The sequence below is a fragment of the Cervus elaphus genome, chromosome 15 (genome assembly GCF_910594005.1).
Source record: "Cervus elaphus chromosome 15, mCerEla1.1, whole genome shotgun sequence".
NCBI classification, from domain to species: domain Eukaryota; kingdom Metazoa; phylum Chordata; class Mammalia; order Artiodactyla; family Cervidae; genus Cervus; species Cervus elaphus.
Genome location: NC_057829.1, coordinates 57,094,669 through 57,112,854, shown reverse-complemented (window position 1 = coordinate 57,112,854; position 18,186 = coordinate 57,094,669). Strand labels below are relative to the sequence as shown.

General features: G+C 34.9%; 1 protein-coding gene across 1 annotated transcript in view; it reads right to left on the bottom strand.

Moving 5' to 3' along the window:
* The window catches only part of MARCHF5 (membrane associated ring-CH-type finger 5), a 53,434-nt gene that overhangs the window by 24,248 nt on the left and 11,000 nt on the right, over positions 1–18,186 (bottom strand). Inside the window, exon 2 of the mRNA XM_043926635.1 lies at positions 9,940–10,142. Coding sequence (XP_043782570.1) covers positions 9,940–10,142 — 203 coding nt within the window. The remainder of the gene's footprint in view (positions 1–9,939; positions 10,143–18,186) is intronic.

The window sequence follows — 18,186 nt, the reverse complement described above, 5'->3', positions numbered from 1 at the left end:
AGGGGAAGAAAGGATAAGAAAGAAAAAGAGAAGCACCTTGGAATGGAACACCAGAGACCTATAACAGTGGTTGCCGCCAAGGAAGGAAATTTACGTGGCACTGTGGTTGGTGGACATGGTAAAAAGACTTTTCATTAAATACCCTACTTGGAATCTTGGTCCATGTAAATCTATTATCTGGAAGGAAAATATGTACTTTGATTCCAATAGCATCAAATCACAGAAAATCTTTGTTTACATATAAAAAATGTAATCTATTAACATTATCTCAAATTAATGCAAATTCCCAGTCTCTCTATTGTTATGGTACATGAAACTACTACTTATCCATATAAGGCCTGATACCTCACTCACTGACTGCAAGTAACATAAAATTCAGCAATTTAAAATCCTGGCTCCTTACTTGCTAGAAACCCATGCACTTCCATTAAAAAAATACGCTGAGTCTGTTTCCTTTAGCTGTAGAATAAGGACAATACCTACTGTGAGAGCTAATACAATCAACGTAGTGCCTGGCAAATACTCAGAGTCTGTTAGTAAGTGATAGCTACTGATATCACTGTTAATATTATTAAAATAAAACATTATAAAATAAAATAGTAATAACTATTAATTTTACTTGCTAGATTCTCTAGGAAAGTTTTCTCTCAGAAATCATTCCTATCATCCCTAGAGAATATCTTTTCCTTTTAAGCTTTACATGCCACCTAACATTTGACAACCAGTTTTTGAGGGTATTATTAGTTATCCTCAACTCTACACAGAAGTTTGAATTAATGCTTAGTTGAGAACAATAAAATACAGAAATAGAAAACAAAGCTGTAATAAAAATTAAACTGAAAGTAATCTAAGAATTTACACAGAAGAGTGGAGACGGCAACACTGATATCAGTTGAAATCAACTTTAAGACAAAAATTGTTACTAGAAACAAAGAAGGACATTTTATAATGGTGAAAGGGACAGTCCATCAGAAAAACATAACAAATTAGGAACATTTATGCACCTAACAATAGAGTGTAAAATAAAACAAAAATGGACATAACTGGAGAAACAGACAATTCAACAATAGCTTAGACTTTAATAGCTCACTTTTAATGATGAATAGGTAAAAGATCAACAAGGAAACAGAAAAGTTCAAAAATTTATGAGTCTTTATCTTAAAGACAACCTCTTTAACAAGTGGTGCTGGGAAAGCTGGTCAACCACTTGTAAAAGAATGAAACTTGAACACTTTCTAACACCATACACAAAAATAAACTCAAAATGGATTAAAGATCTAAATGTAAGACCAGAAACTATAAAACTCCTAGAGGAGAACATAGGCAAAACACTCTCCGACATAAACCACTCTATGACCCACCTCCCAGAATATTGGAAATAAAAGCAAAACTAAACAAATGGGACCTAATGAAACTTAAAAGCTTTTGCACAACAAAGGAAACTATAAGTAAAGTGAAAAGACAGCCCTCAGATTGGGAGAAAATAATAGCAAATGAAGAAACAGACAAAGGATTAATCTCAAAAATATACAAGCAACTCCTGCAGCTCAATTCCAGAAAAATAAACGACCCAATCAAAAAATGGGCCAAAGAACTAAACAGACATTTCTCCAAAGAAGACATGCAGATGGCTAACAAACACATGAAAAGATGCTCAACATCACTCATTATCAGAGAAATGCAAATCAAAACCACAATGAGGTACTATTACACACCAGTCAGGATGGCTGCTATCCAAAAGTCTACAAACAATAAATACTGGAGAGGGTGTGGAGAAAAGGGAACCCTCTTACACTGTTGGTGGGAATGCAAACTAGTTTACAGCTGCTATGGAAAACAGTGTGGAGATTTCTTAAAAAACTGGAAATAGAACTGCCATATGACCCAGCAATCCCACTTCTGGGCATACACACTGAGGAAACCAGATCTGAAAGAGACACGTGCACCCCAATGTTCATCACAGCACTGTTTCTAATAGCCAGGACATGGAAGCAACCTAGATGCCCATCAGCAGATAAATGGATAAGGAAGCTGTGGTACATATACACCATGGAATATTACTCAGCCATTAAAAAGAATTCATTTGAACCAGTTCTAATGAGATGGATGAAACTGGAGCCCATTATACAGAGTGAAGTAAGCCAGAAAGATAAAGAACATTACAGCATACTAACACATATGTATGGAATTTAGAAAGATGGTAACGACAACCCTATATGCAAAACAGAAAAAGAGACACAGAAGTACAGAACAGACTTTTGAACTCTGTGGGAGAAGGTGAGGGTGGGATGTTTCGAAAGAACAGCATGTATATTATCTATGGTGAAACAGGTCACCAGCCCAGGTGGGATGCATGAGACAAGTGCTCGGGCCTGGTGCACTGGGAAGACCCAGAGGAATCGGGTGGAGAGGGAGGTGGGAGGGGGGATCGGGATGGGGAATACGTGTAACTCTATGGCTGATTCATATCAATGTATGACAAAACCCACTGGGGGAACAAAAAAAAAGATCAGGGGAATATGTTTGGAAAAAAAAAATAAAGTAATTATCATAATATTAAAACTAGTTTATACAGTATATAAATATAATTTTATACAATTATATGTAATATATGATATTTATATAGAATATAAAACTTCATTCATATAAAAAAAATTTGAGTCAACTAGATATTTATACCACACTCTACCACAACCACCAACAGAATGCACATCTTCTTAAGTGTACATGGAGTATTTGCCAGGATAAAGCTTGCTAGAACATAAAACAAGCCTTAATCATTTAAAAGAACAGATATCAAAGTATGTTCTTTGATCACAATGGAATAAAATTAGAATCAATAATAGAATGGCATTTGGGAAATTTACAAATATGTTAAAATTAAACCACACACTCCTAAATAATCAACAGATCAAAGAAGAAATCCAAATGTTGCTTAGAGAAATTTATAGATGTAAATGACTATATTAAAAAACAAGAAAGATCAAGAGAATGAAAAGACAAACTACAGACTGGGATAAAAATATTTGCAAAAGATATTCCTGATAAAGAATTGTTATCCAAAAGACAGAACATTTAAAACTCAACAATAGGGAAAAAAATGATCAAAAGACATTACCAATTATGACACCTTATCAAAGAAGATATGACTGCTAATAAGCATATGAAAAGACATTTAATCATTAGGGAACCGCAAATTCAAACAATACAATATAAATGGCTAAAATCCCCAAAACGGAAAACAAGTGCCGACAAGGATACAGATAAACAGGAACTTATTGCTGGTCAGAATGCAAAATGTACAGCTATTCTGAAAGATAATTTGGTAGTTTCTCACAAAATTAAAAATACTCTTCCCATATGATCCAGCAACTACACTCTGTTATTTACCTAAATAAGCTGAAAATATATGTCCACACAAAAACCTGCACATAGCTGTGTACTACAGCTTTATCTGTAATTGCCAAAACCTGGAAGCAACAAGATGTCCTTCAGTAGGTGAACAGAAAAATAAGCTGTGATATGTCCAGATACTGGGATATTATTCAGTGCTCACAAGAAATGAATTATCTAACTATAAAAGGAATACAGAAACTAAGGCTACATACTATATGATTCCAACTACATGACATTCTGAAAAAGGCATATGAAAACAGTGAAAAGATCAGTGGTTGTCATGGTTTAGGGAAGAGGATGGGGTGAATAATAGGTGGATTTTCAGTGCAGTGAAAATACTATGTATTATACTATAATAGTGGATACACATCATTATATATTTCTCCACACCCATAGAATGTACAATACCAAGAATCAACCCTAATATAAACTTTGGACTTTGGGTAGTGGTAATGTGTCAATATAGGTTCATCAGTTGTAGAAATTTATCACCCTGGTGAAACACATTAATAATGCAGGAGGCTTAAAAACCCATGGACAGAAAAGCCTGGTAGGTTATAGTCCATAGGGTCGCAAAAGAATTGGGACATGAAGTGACTGAGCACACATGCATGTGAGGAGGCAGGGAGTATATGGGGTGTTTTTGTACCTTCCTCTCAATTTTCCTGTGAACTGTTCTAAAATGCAATGTCTGTTTTAAAAAAGATCTCAAACCCTTAATCTATCCTTATACTTTAAGAAACTAGAAAAAGAAAATAAAATTAAACCCAAACCAAGTAGAAAGAAATAATAAAGACTAAAGTGGAAATAAATGAAATAGAAAGAGAGGAAAAAAAAACCTGTAAGTTTGTTCTTTGAAAAGATCAACAAAATAAACAAATCTTTAGCTAGACTGATCAAGAAAAAAGAGGTAAGAGTCATATTACTAAAATAAAGTCATGAATGAAAGAGGGGGCAGCATTAATATTAACCTTACAGAAATTAAAAAATGAAAAGTTCAGGACCAGATGGATTCACTATCACCAAACATTTAAAGAATTAACACCAATCCTTCACAATCTCCTTCCCAAAAATATGAGAGAAAAGATCACTTCCCAACTCATTTTATGAGACCAGTATCATCTAGTTCTTGAAGCACTGAAAGACACCGAAAAAAAAAAAAAAAAAAATTACAGACCAATATCTACAGACAGAAAAATTCTCAAAATACTAGCAAACCAAATCCAGTGATATCTAAAATGGGTTATACATCTAAAATGGGTAGAATTTATCCCAGAAAGGCAACACTGGTTAACCATATGATAATCAATTAATGCAATATACCATATATCAGTAGCATAAAGGACAAAAACTACATGATCACTCCTATAGATTCAGAAAAGACATCTGACAAAATCTAACACCCTATCATGGTAAAAAAAACACTCAACAAACTAGAAGGGAAAATCTTCAATCTGATAGAAATTATCCATGAAAAACCCAGAGATAACATACTTCACGGTGAAAGACTGTTTTTGCTCTAAGATCAAAAATAAGACAAAGATGTCCTTACCACTTCCATTTAACATTGTTCTGGAGTTTGCAGCCAGGGCAACTGTGTTGTGCTAGGCTTAGTTGCTCAGTCGTGTCCCACTCTTTGCGGCCCCATGGACTGTATCCTGCCAGGTTCCTCTGTCCATGGGGATTCACCAGGCAAGAATACTGGAGTGGGTTGCCATGCCCTCCTCCAGGGAATCTTCCCAACCCAGGGATCAAACCCAGGTCTCCCGCATTTGCAAGTGGATTCTTTACCGTCTGAGCCACCAGGGAAGCTCAGGGCAGCTAGGCAAGAGAATGAAATAAAAGCAGCTAGATTGGAAAAGATGAAGCAAGACTGTTTCTATTCACAGATGACATGATATTATATATAGTAAATCATAAGCAATGCACTAAAATACTATTAGAACTATTAAATGAGAACAGCATGGTTGCAGGGTATGAGATAAAAAAACAAAAATCAACTGTATACTGGGGCTGCTAAGTCACTTCAGTTGTGTCCGACTCTGTGCGACCCCATAGATGGCAGCCCACTAGGCTCCCCCGCCCTTGGGATTCTCCAGACAAGAACACTGGAGTGGGTTGCCATTTCCTTCTCCAATGCATGAAAGTGAAAAGTGAAAGTGAAGTCGCTCAGTCGTGCCAACTCTTCGCGACCCCATGGACTGCAGCCTACCAGGCTCCTCCGTCCATGGGATTTTCCAGGCAAGAGTACTGAAGTGGGTTGCCATTGCCTTCTCTGCAACTGTATACTACATACTTGCAATAAGCAATCTGAAAATAAAATTAAGAAAACAACTGTACTGAAAATACTATCAAAAAGAATGATAGAAATAAATTTAACAAAACAAATTTTGGGGAGTAAGGTATAGACTACTAGGTATAAAATAACCTATAAGGATACAACATGGAATATAGTCAATATTTTATAATAACCATAAATAGAGAATGACCTTTAAAAGTCATGAATCACTACACTGATCTGTAACTTATATAATGTAGTATAGCAACTATACGTCAATTAAAAAAAATAACCCCAAAATCCTTTACTTAAAAAAAAAAGGAACGAATGAAATATGAATAAATTTAACAAATGAAGAGACCTGTACACCACAAACATACTGTCCCTGGATCCTTCTGTTCAGCTAAACAAAATAACTATCTCGTCTTAAAATGCATACAAATATTTTATTATTTTTTGAAATATTTTATTTTTAATAGAAGACAAACTTCTCAGCTGATGTTCTTTTCCTGTTTTAAATCTATGCTTCTTTAATATGCACATAAACTAATGATTCCATGAAAATGCAGATCATTAACTATAACTAGGGGTGGAGCTAAGGTTCTTCATTCTTTTAATTAACTCATTTAGCTGCAACCAGCCTTAGTTGTGGCACATGGGATCTTTGATAAGGCATGTGGGATCTTGGTTGTGGCATGTGGGATCTAGTTCCCTGACTAGGGATTGAACCTTGGCCCCCTGCATTAGGAGCACTGAATCTTAGCCACTGTATCACCAGGGAATTCACCAGGTTTTTCTTCCATAACAGCTCCCAGACGATTCTAATGTTGCTGGTTCTGAGACTATATTTTGAGTAGTTTTTAAGTGCCTGTAGTTACATACAACTGTCCTGGTTCACCAGAAAAAAGCGAATGAGAGGAGTGAAAGTCTGATGAACTGTCTAAGTTTTCCATAGCAAGGCATGGTATATTCCCTGCTGACAATTAAGGACAGACACTTGCCACCAGCCTTCCATTCTGGTCCCCAATAAGTACCAGGAAAGATGCAGACTTTGGCCAGCTAGTCAAACAGACTGAGGCTAAATCCATAGGAAAACTCTTTTTTAATACCTGCTACACAAAGACCATCTCAAAGAATGTTAACGATCAGCTCTTCCTCTCTGAATCTTTTCTCTTGTCTCTTATTCCTTCTTTTGGCCAGTGTCTCCTAAGTGTCTTTGGGGGATCAATGGTGGTCCCTGGCAATCAACTGGTTTACTATAGACAATTTGGTTTAAAAAAAAGTGATAAAAGCTTTGATCACAAACATTTCATAAACTGAAAAGATTAATTATGACTTTCAAGGAAATTCTTTTAGGTTCTTAACTGTTATGTTCCAAGGGTCACATATGCTTTACAAGGTTAAGAGGAGACTGACTGTTTCAGCTAACAAACTTCGACATCATGAGTTGTTTACACTGGCTAAATATATTACTTTGCTGTTGTTCTTATCAGTGCGTTGTCTCTAATTTAAGTAATCAATGCCTCAAAAGCATTCACTGAAGAGTAGAAGTGGTGAAAACATACTTGACTCAAAATGATAAATAGTATGATCTTACAGAGTGAAAACAGTAGGATCTTAGAGTGGGCTGTGACCAGTGAATTACAAGTTATTAGTCTGCACTAGGGGATCTCCTTATTCCCATCAAAGTACAACACATTTTAAAACAGGGACTAAATAATTATAAAACAGTAATAAGAAGCCACTGAAGTCTTCATACAATTTTTAACCACTGTAGTAAACCAACTGAAACCTGCATTACAAATTTTGTCATTGACAGCAAAGATTAAAAACTGTAAAAGAACTTTAACTTATTTTAACAAAATCAAGTGTAACTATAGTCATCTGCAAAATTAATGACAAATATGCTCAGAAAGAAAACAATCTACTGGTATATTTCTGTATCAGATGACACTACTGGACATTATATAACAGGTGTCATATTCAGTGAGTAAGAACAGTTAGTATCACAGATGTATGCTCTTAAATATTTTATGAATGACTACAAGAAATCACTAGTATTCAAAGTATGAATCAACCCTTGGCATATATATAACCTGTAAATAATGAAATAAAACTTTAATTCTGATTATCAATGAAAACATGCTTTAGAGAAGGGATTTTCTTTTAACCAACAATTATCTTTGAACCTTAACTTGAAAACATACACTAGGATCAACATAGCCAAAAGCACTAGTTGTGTGTAGCCAGGAACATTATGGCACCTAAAAGTCAATTCACACAAGGCTTCATTTATAGGCAACAGCTGGCGTTTGACAGTTAAATTTTCCATTGAGTCTGTTAAAGATTGCATAGAAAATTGTGAATATATATTCAACTGCAGCCCCTGAGCAGATATCCTCGGCATGTTATGTCAGGAAAAAAGAAGTAAGCACAACACTCTGCTTTTTTATCTTGTCAGGAGGAAAGATGCTACCAAAAGCTATTCAAATGAGGATATATATTTCCACCCCATGACACTGATAAGGTCAGTAAAAAAATTTCTGTGATTATCTGTGGCTTACTCAAGTGGCAGATCTCTGTGAGACATATAGTATAGTGAATAGCTTGAACCCATCATAGCTGAAATTCTTCAGGATAAAATACAAAGACCAAATCATGATACACACAGCTTAACCGTAGTTTGACTTTTCCAACATCTAGCCATGCTCTGTCCTTGTTGTACAATGAAACAGGTGTCTTTATTATTAGTATACTTAGAAAAATGTATTCAGTTACCACTCTAGACCTAAAAAAATGTATTTCCTAGAACTGAAATACACCATAAGGACAGATTTACCCAGTGCCACTTTCCAAACTGAAATATTCAACTTCATTGCTGAGTGCCATACATTTGTCAACTCAACGTTGTAGGTAGTTTTCAGTGAGATTTCTTGCAATAATTTTGGTATTCATCCATCTGAATATCTAAAACATCTAGAAGAATCATCCTATACTTGCTGCTGAAACATCCTATACTTGGTTGTTGGAAATATTCAACCATCTATAGTTGAAAAGTGGGATTATCTGATTTAGCAGAATAAGGAGGACAAGAAACTGCAGCTTTGACTTCCGTGAACCAGGTATCAATGTGGTGAAAGATTGCAGCAGTAACTGCTTTACATGACGTGTAAAAGACCCATCAGTGAGATCCACAAAAGCTAAACGTTCAAAAAATGGTACTTTCTCTACTACACTATTTTTCTTTCATAGAACACTATCACTTCTTCCTATGCATTATGTTAGAGAAATATAGACAACTATGGAAATTTTTATTGCCCTTATTATTAATCTTCTCATATTAGAAAAGCACATCATCTGCATTTATGTAGCTTTATTAAAAAAAAAGGTCTGATTTCAATATGTATAGCACCTAGAAAAAAATAACATATCTAATAATTTCCAATTTCTCCTTGAAACATTCCTCCACAAAGTCATTTTTGCCTTTGGACCTTCCGAAAAACCAAACTGCTTTCAAACACTTCTTGATTGTAGTCAAGGATGATATTAAAAATGTTTAATAACATTTTTATTATATGGCATGGCATAACCACCAGAGAGAATGACACCAGTTTGTAATCACATGGCTGTATTGAAACATGCTAACTAAATACCAGTGTTAGTTACAGCTTCCTTTAAACATTTCTGCTACACTTATTTCAACTCTAGCCTCATTCTCACCGACTATTGGTTATTTCTCGCTGGCCAATTCACAGAAAAAGGAAAGTAATTTTAACAAAAGACAGCCATATAAATTGTATTCCAAAGATGAATTTAACACTGTATTTTATTAAATATTTAATGTCCTTACTTTTATTCCTTAATATAAAAATTAAGAATAAGTATTAGAATAACTATTGTTTTCTTGCTCTCACACCACTGGTTTCCAGAGAATGAGGTTCCTTAGCTTTTTATTATAGCTGTGTTACTTGATTTTATCTACATAATTAGATATCCAAGTTCTTTATCCATTCAACCAAATGAAAACATTTAATACACAAATGGACAGATTTTGGAATATATTAAGTATAATGTAAACTGTTAGCAAAACAAATAAATATCTGACATTTAGAGATAAAACAGAAATGGAATAGAGAAACTCACAAAAAAACAAAGAGATGAGTCACTTAAAGATAAACCAAGGCTCTTAAAGAGTCACATACAATGTAAGAACATGATATATATATATATATATATCTCTGTGTTGGTTTTAGGGATCTTCTTACCCAACTTTGGAAAAACTATTAAGTATTCAGCATTGCACTGAGGACATGCCACTCTGGCTGTACTGTTTCCTCTTTGTTTTTCATCCACCCAGCGCTGTAGACAAGCCTGGTGGACCCATTTTGTAGATCCTCTGCATCTGCATGGTCTCACCCATTCAGCTGTTCTATCATCTTCATCAGTGGCAAAACACACCCAGCAACTTCTGTAAATTAAGAGAGAAAACAATGATATTATCATTAACACTCCAGCCTCCTTTTCATTGCAGCTCCACTTAATGGGATGAACCTACTATATTATATTATAGAACCTTAAATTCTATATTAAAAGACTGAGGGGAAAAATAACCAACACATTTCCAGTACAGTAGTCTCTCCTTTTTTCTGTTTTTCCTTCTGTTCTGCAGAGTCTTGTGTTTTCTGAATTTTGTTTTTACATAACTTCCTCAATCTTTCTAGTAATTTTTCACCTTCTCAAATGAACCAGAATGCAGAGACAATCCTCACGCTGCTTTTATAAGACCTGATAATTCTTGAGGAGTGGTAAGTACAGGAATATGTGGAATTCAGTGTATCTCCAATTTCAACAACATTAATCTCTCTTTTTAAAATATAAATTTATTTATTTTAATTGGAGGCTAATTACTAATTGTAGTGGTTTTGCCATACATTGACATGAATCTGCCACAGGTGTACATGTGTTTCCCATCCTTTCAATTCTGGTTTCCTCAGTATGTATGCCCCCAGCAGTGGGATTGCTGAGTCATATGGCAGTTCTATTTCCAGTTTTTTTAAGAAATCTCCACACTCTTCTCCATAGTGGCTGTACTAGTTTGCATTCCCACCAACAGTGTAAGAGGGTTCCCTTTTCTCCACACCCTCTCCAGCATTTGTAGCTTGTAGACTTTTGGATAGCAGCCATTCTGACTGGTGTGAAATGGTACCTCATTGTGGTTTTGATTTGCATTTCTCTGATAGTGAGTGATGTTGAGTATCTTTTCATGTGTTTGTTAGCCATCTGTATGTCTTCTTTGGAGAAATGTCTGTTTAGTTCTTTGGCCCATTTTTTGATTGGGTCGTTTATTTTTCTGGAATTGAGCTGCAGGAGTTGCTTGTATATTTTTGAGATTAATTCTTTGTCTGTTTCTTCATTTGCTATTATTTTCTCCCGTTCTGAAGGCTGTCTTTTCACCTTGCTTATAGTTTCCTTTGTTGTGCAAAAGCTTTTAATTTTAATCAGGTCCCATTTATTTATTTTTGCTTTTATTTCCAACACTCTGGGAGGTGGGTCATAGAGGATCCTGCTGTGATTTATGTCGGAGAGTGTTTTGCCTATGTTTTCCTCTAGGAGTTTTATAGTTTCTGGTCTTACGTTTAGATCTTTAATCCATTTTGAGTTTATTTTTGTGTATGGTGTTAGAAAGTGTTCTAGTTTCATTCTTTTACAAGTGGTTGACCAGTTTTCCCAGCACCACTTGTTAAAGAGATTGTGTTTTCTCCGTTGTATACTCTTGCCTCCTCTGTTGAAGATAAGGTGGCCATAGATGCGTGGATTTATCTCTGGGCTTTCTATTTTGTTCCACTGATGTATATTTCTGTCTTTGTGCCAGTACCATGCTGTCTTGATGACTATAGCTTTGTAGCTTTGTACCTAAAGTCAGGTAGGTTGATTCCTCCAGTTCCATTCTCCTTTCTCAAGATTGCTTTGGCTATATAAGATTCTTTGTATTTCCATACAAATTGTGAAATTATTTGTTCTAGTTCTGTGAAAAATACCATTGGTAGCTTGATAGGGATTGCATTGAATCTATAGATTGCTTTGGGTAGTACACTCATTTTTCACTATATTGATTCTTCCAATCCATGAATATGGTATATTTCTCCATCTATTTGTGTCCTCTTTGATTTCTTTCACCAGTGTTTTATAGTTTTCATTACATAGGTCTTTTGTTTCTTTAGGTAGATATATTCTTAATTATTTTATTCTTTTCATTGCAATAGTGAACGGGATTTTTTCCTTAATTTCTCTTTCTGTTTTCTCATTGTTAGTGTATAGGAATGCAAGGGAATTCTGTGTGTTAATTTTATATCCTGCAACTTTACTATATTCATTGATTAGCTCTAGTAATTTTCTGGTGGAGTCTTTAGGGTTTTCTATGTAGAGGATCATGTCATCTGCAAACAGTGAGAATTTTACTTCTTCTTTTCCAATCTGGATTCCTTTTATTTCTTTTTTTGCTCTGATTGCTGTGGCCAAAACTTCCAAAACTATGTTGAATAGTAGTGGTGAGAGTGGGCACCCTTGTCTTGTTCTTGACTTTAGGGGAAATGCTTTCAATTTTTCACCACTGAGGATGATGTTTGCTGTGGGTTTGTCATATATAGCTTTTATTATAACATTAATCTCTTAACCTCTTGAACTTGGAGAACAAAAGTATTACACAAATGATTTCACATATGGTCTCATTCAATTTTCACCTGAGAGAGGAAAAAACCCAGTCATTGCTCTTTCTGGTAAAGTATGACTATAAGAGAGAAAGATGATTAAATTTAAAAGCACAAAGGAAAGAATAGATGAAGACATCAGGATAAATTGTTTTTGGACAGTGAGATGATAAATTTGGGCTTACATGTTTCCAATATAGGTATGAGTGGCTTTCCTTTTTTCTGGGAATTAAATTATATTTATTATATTTGAAACCTAGAAATCTCAAGTCTGGGATGCCTGTATTATAAAAAGGATCTTTATTGAGATGGTTAATTTTTAAACTTTTTCCCATTTTGCTCTTAGGGGTACTTCATGAACTCTTTCTTGTGGAATTAGGTTGCAATTCCTTATTTTTTCCTCCCAATTAACACAAGTTTTGACATCTATTTCCATTAGGGCAAATATTACAGTTTAACTCAATGACATCATTCACTCCCTTCTATTACCACTGCACAAGAGGAAAACAACTGCTAATTAAAGCTTGTCACCTACTGTGCACTTTTCACTTAATTAGATAAGTTGGCTTCTGTTACAAAACTAGCTTAACTATGCTCAGTGGGAAAGACTTATATAGTCAGGTACTGTAGATAAGTCTCCAGTCTTTGTAGATCAACATGAATTTTAATCACATGCATCAATTAAAACTTCTTAGAACAGGGGGAAAAAACTGAACTGAATACATGGTAACAATATCCAAAATTGTGTTTTTACTCAGCTTTCAAAATCAGATTTCATATGACCTACCTAGGTAAAACTGGAGGGAGGTAACATTTGTTTAGCATGCTTGACTGTCTGACTCACCTCAGCCAATATGTCTGGGCCCTCGTGCTATATTAAGGTTAAACAGAAATGTCTCCTCCTTCACCTTATTTTTGTTACCTTTACTGTGGTAAAATATACACAACATAAAACTTACACTTTAACCATTTTTAAGACTACAATTCAGTAGCACTAAGTCATTCACACTGTTGTCCAACCATCACTACTACCTGTGATTTGACTGGGTTTCAACCTAGTTTTTTCATAAAATTTTAGTTGACAAGTATAGAGCAAATAGGCCAGTTATTTGCAGTATTAGTATATATATTTCCCCATAACCAAGGTAATTTTGTAAATATATTTGTTTATCGCTGGCAGAATGAAATGTATTATCTTGGTAACAAAATATATGCAGAAATATCTAGAAACTAGACTTCTAGGTTCTTTTAAGTTTTTCATATCAACAATGGAACATACATGTAGCTCAATTAAACGGAATCATAAATTAAGCCAATTTCCAGTCATCAGGAAAAAACAAAATGTAAAAATATTAATTCAGTTCAGTCACTCAGTCGTGTCCAACTCTTTGCGACCCCATGAATCGCAGCAAGCCAGGCCTCCCTGTCCATCACCAACTCCTGGAGTTTACTCAAACTCATGTCCATCGAGTCGGTGATGCCATCCAACCATTTTATCCTCTGTTGTCCCCTTCTCCTCCTGCCCCCAATCCCTCCCAGCATCAGGGTCTTTTCCAATGAGTCAACTCTTCGCATGAGGTGGCCAAAGTACTGGAGTTTCAGCTTCAGCATCAGTCCTTCCAATGAACACCCAGGACTAAGTATTAATTAGGTTGAACCAAATGAACTGCCTATATTTATGTTTTTAACTTGTATTTAAATGGCAGTTTCACATATCAATCTAATGGGAATATTTGTATAGCTATAATCCCTACAAATTCTGGATAAGAATAACCCTATTTCCACACTGCCCCCCCACCCCAATTAATATGAAAAATTTCAAACTTTGAGTATACAGCTTAAAAATTTGGATTTTTAAGGTAATGCTCACTAGAGATTAACTGAAATTATTCTATAGAAGGGATATTTTAAAAAAGAACCCTATTGATAACAATACTCCCAAAAGGTTTGCTGATTTTCAACATCTACCAACTTACCACATACACTTTCCATTTATTCTAATCACTTAACATTACATCTGATGGTCATCTGAGATCAAATAGTACTGCCCACAATATGTAAATTCTCAATAATACCACCAAATTACTCCATCTAAAAATTATAATTTAGATGCAAATAAGTATGAAGACTTATAACTTAATAGTACAAAACAAGCACACAAAGAAATTGCCAGTAACATACACTGTGCATTAACTGATTCCATGTAGTTTCACTGGTTCCATGAAGCTGCATAAAAAAAATAAATGGATGCATGTACCTATCCAGAAAACTCTGTAATTTAATTTGGGCTACATCTAGCAGATACAAGATATTTAAAGTTCCAGTGAAATTACCAAAGGTATATCCTTCCCTATTTTAAGAAGAAGGAAGGATCAATCTGGATAGATCAGAGAAGGCTTCAGGAAGGCGTGACAGAAGAAAATTTGCAGGGACAAGTGATTTTATCATAGGGATTCTCAAAACAAAGTTCTCTAAGACCAGCAGCTCAGAATCACTAGGAAACTTGCAAATTCTCTGGCTCTTCTCCAGACCTAGTAAATACAAAACTCGACAGGAAGAGGGCCTAGAAATCTCTGTTTTAACAAACCCTCAAGGTGACGAGATATTTAGTTTGGGAACTGCTAGTACAGAAAAATGGCAGGTTAAAAAAAAGCAAAGAGACTGGAGAAAGCAAGCTGTGTGAAAGGGATAATTACTGGACTTAAGGTAGAAATAATAACTTCTGATGACTATATTTTTAATATAAATAACAGTACAGAAAATGTTAAGTTCTAAAGAATTTGTTAACTGATACACAACCTTAATAGGTTTATGAGTTTAACCTACATGACATGGAAAGAACATTAGTCTGTGAAATAAGGGCCAGGTATGTGGGAAATTAAAGAGTATAAAAATGGTCACATGGACAGACAACCTATAAGACAGTTATTAGTCTTTAGGGCTGGAAATGAGGGGAGGAAACAATGTCTGTATAGAAATCTTTTCTTAAGTCATTAAAAAAAAACTTATAATAGTCTGACCAGGAATATCACCTAAGAAGGTTTTATAATTATGCTTTCACTCGTTGCTTCCCCATACCCTACTCCCTCCTTGATGCAATCTATTTCAGCTACTTATTCCCCAATTCCCTGCCTTCTTCCATTTAAGGAGAAAAGAGGTTGTTTGAAAATGATGGGTTTATAGTTTCTCAAGATCTCAGGAAAGTAGAAATTTGTGGTTTAATGTACAGCATGATTTCTCTTTTTTAGGAGCAAAAAGTATCCCACACTTTTAAAGGAAAATCACTCTTCCCTCCAGCATCAGCCATGTGTGCAGTTTATTTAGGCAGTTAGTCCCACATCCCCAGATCCTGGAGGAGTAATCCTTAGATTGGTTTAAGGGGAGTATCCCATGTCCTAGAGTCCTAGATTACAGTAACGAGTCTGGGCCCATAAAGCCGGTTTTATTAGAGTGAACTTCAGAATTTTTGCTGGGCAAGTTGGTACACAGACTTTCTTTTCCTCTGGGCTTGAAGGTAGGAAAAATGAGGAGCTAAATGAGGGTGTGAGGCTTTGCTGCCAGGAAAGTCACAATGTGGAGCCTAAAGAACCCAGAGGAAGCTAAAAGATAGAAACTGATGACTTTGTCTGAGACATGGATCAAGCTGTGCTTAAAGCTAAATATACCCTTGCACTGTTCACTTACATAAACCCATAGGTTTTGTTTTTTTTTTTTCTTGTTTAACCTGTTTGGGGCAGATCTTTCAGGTGTAACCCAAACAATCTTGTTATAGAGTGTGAGAAATTGGAAATAAGAGATAGCCCTGAACAATTATATGATGTGAACTCCTAAATAGCTTTTATAATGACACACAGGTGTTTTTGTCAATGGCTTTATTTCCTACTGACCAGACTTGAGCAGGAAATACTTAAATAAATCTAATTTCCACTGCCAAGTACTTTGAGTCGTGCAAGTTTTTCTGTTTCTCACACAGAGCAAAAATACGCTCCTGATTCTGGCTATTAGATCAAGTCATTTCTTAGGAACAGCCAACAAGGATAAAACCAAACACTTTGAAATTAAAAATTCTTACTGACAGTGCTATAATATTTCTACTGCAGGATCAATTTAACTATAATTCTACTTTAAGTTATATTTTAATATTATAATTTATGGGATGGCAATTTTAATACCCTTAGAAGAAAGAACAACTGCTCTGAGGCACACCTCCTCTCCTCCCTCCCCATTATTTTCTTAATAAATTTGAGCATTGGATTTTAATGATTAAAAAAAAAGGTGAGAACAACTGGCTATTTGCCATTTCAACAGAAAAAGCCAAAAACCTTTCAAGTGAACACCCAAGGAGAGGTTGTAATTTCTGACAAAATTCTAATTACGAGCTTCTCTTTGAGTCATTTCCTACCCTTGTTCTCTTCAATCCTCCATGTCTCAGAAAGCAGCGATCAGTGTGATGTACAAGCATCATCTGAGAACTTGCTAGAAACGCAGATTTTCAGGTCCCACCCCAGACCTGCAGAATCAGAAACTCTGATGGGACCCAACATTACATTAAAAAAAATTATTTATTTTAAATTTCTTCAAAAATTATTTTTCTTTTTTGATTGTGGTAGAACATATAACATAAAATTTCCATCTTAACTATATTTAAGTGCACAATTCAGTGGTATTAAACACATTTACAGGTTGTGTTACCATTACCACCACCCATCCCCATATAACTCTTTTCAACTGGTAAAACAAATTCTATTCTTATTAAACTCCCAAGCCCCTGACAGTTACCCTTATAGTTTCTGTCTTTATAACTTTGACTACTCTAAGAACCTCACACAAGTAGAATCATCCAGTATTTGTCTTTTTATATATTCCAGGTTCATCCACATTGTAGCAGATAATACTGCACGTTATCTTTCCTTTTTGAGGCTGAATACTACTACTCTATTGTATGTATATACATCACATTTGCTTATCCCAGTCACAGTAGGGATGCTTTCAGGTTTTAGTTATTGTGAATAATGCTGTTATGAACCTGGGTGCACAAGTATTTCTTTGTGATCCTGTTTTTAATTTTTTTTGGATATATACCCAGAAATGAAATTGCTAAATCATATAGTAATTCTATTTTTAACTTTTTGAGGAGTCATCAATGTTGTATTTTAACAAACCCTTCATGTGACGGATTGTGAGACCTAAAGTTTGAGAACCTATGCTTTGGTCATTCTTCCTTTTTCCATATTTCTTCCCTTTGTAAATTTTCTCAACTCACCATAACATAAAAATGAAATCTGATTTTACATTCAATGTAAACACTTTTAAGCTATTTGATTTTTAATTTAAGTATTAAACAAAATGCTTCAGATCTTTTTTTATTCTAAAGGAAAAAAGCTAGCTAAATTTGGGAAAGAGATTTTGTGAGTTCAGGATATTCTAACTGGTTAAAGAATTTGGGCTTTGGAGTCAGACTGTTTGAGTTCAAATTCCTACTTACTAAAAAAAAAAAAATCCTACTTACTGCTTATTTTAGGTTTAATGACAATCTCTTTCAGAATTTCTGTAAGTCAGGGGGTTCTTAATCTGGGGTCCACAAAAAATTTATGGGGTTAATAAATTTGGATGGGGAAAAAATTACATTTTTAAAATTTTCACTAACTACTGAATGAGATTCAATTTTCTTTCAATTATGAATCTAAGTAAATCATAGTAACATTAGCAGTACAGCAATTAGAAATTAGAACAGTGACCAGTATTTTCATATTATAGCTGTCCAGATCCCCAAATAACATTTAACCCATCACTAATCTGAAATTA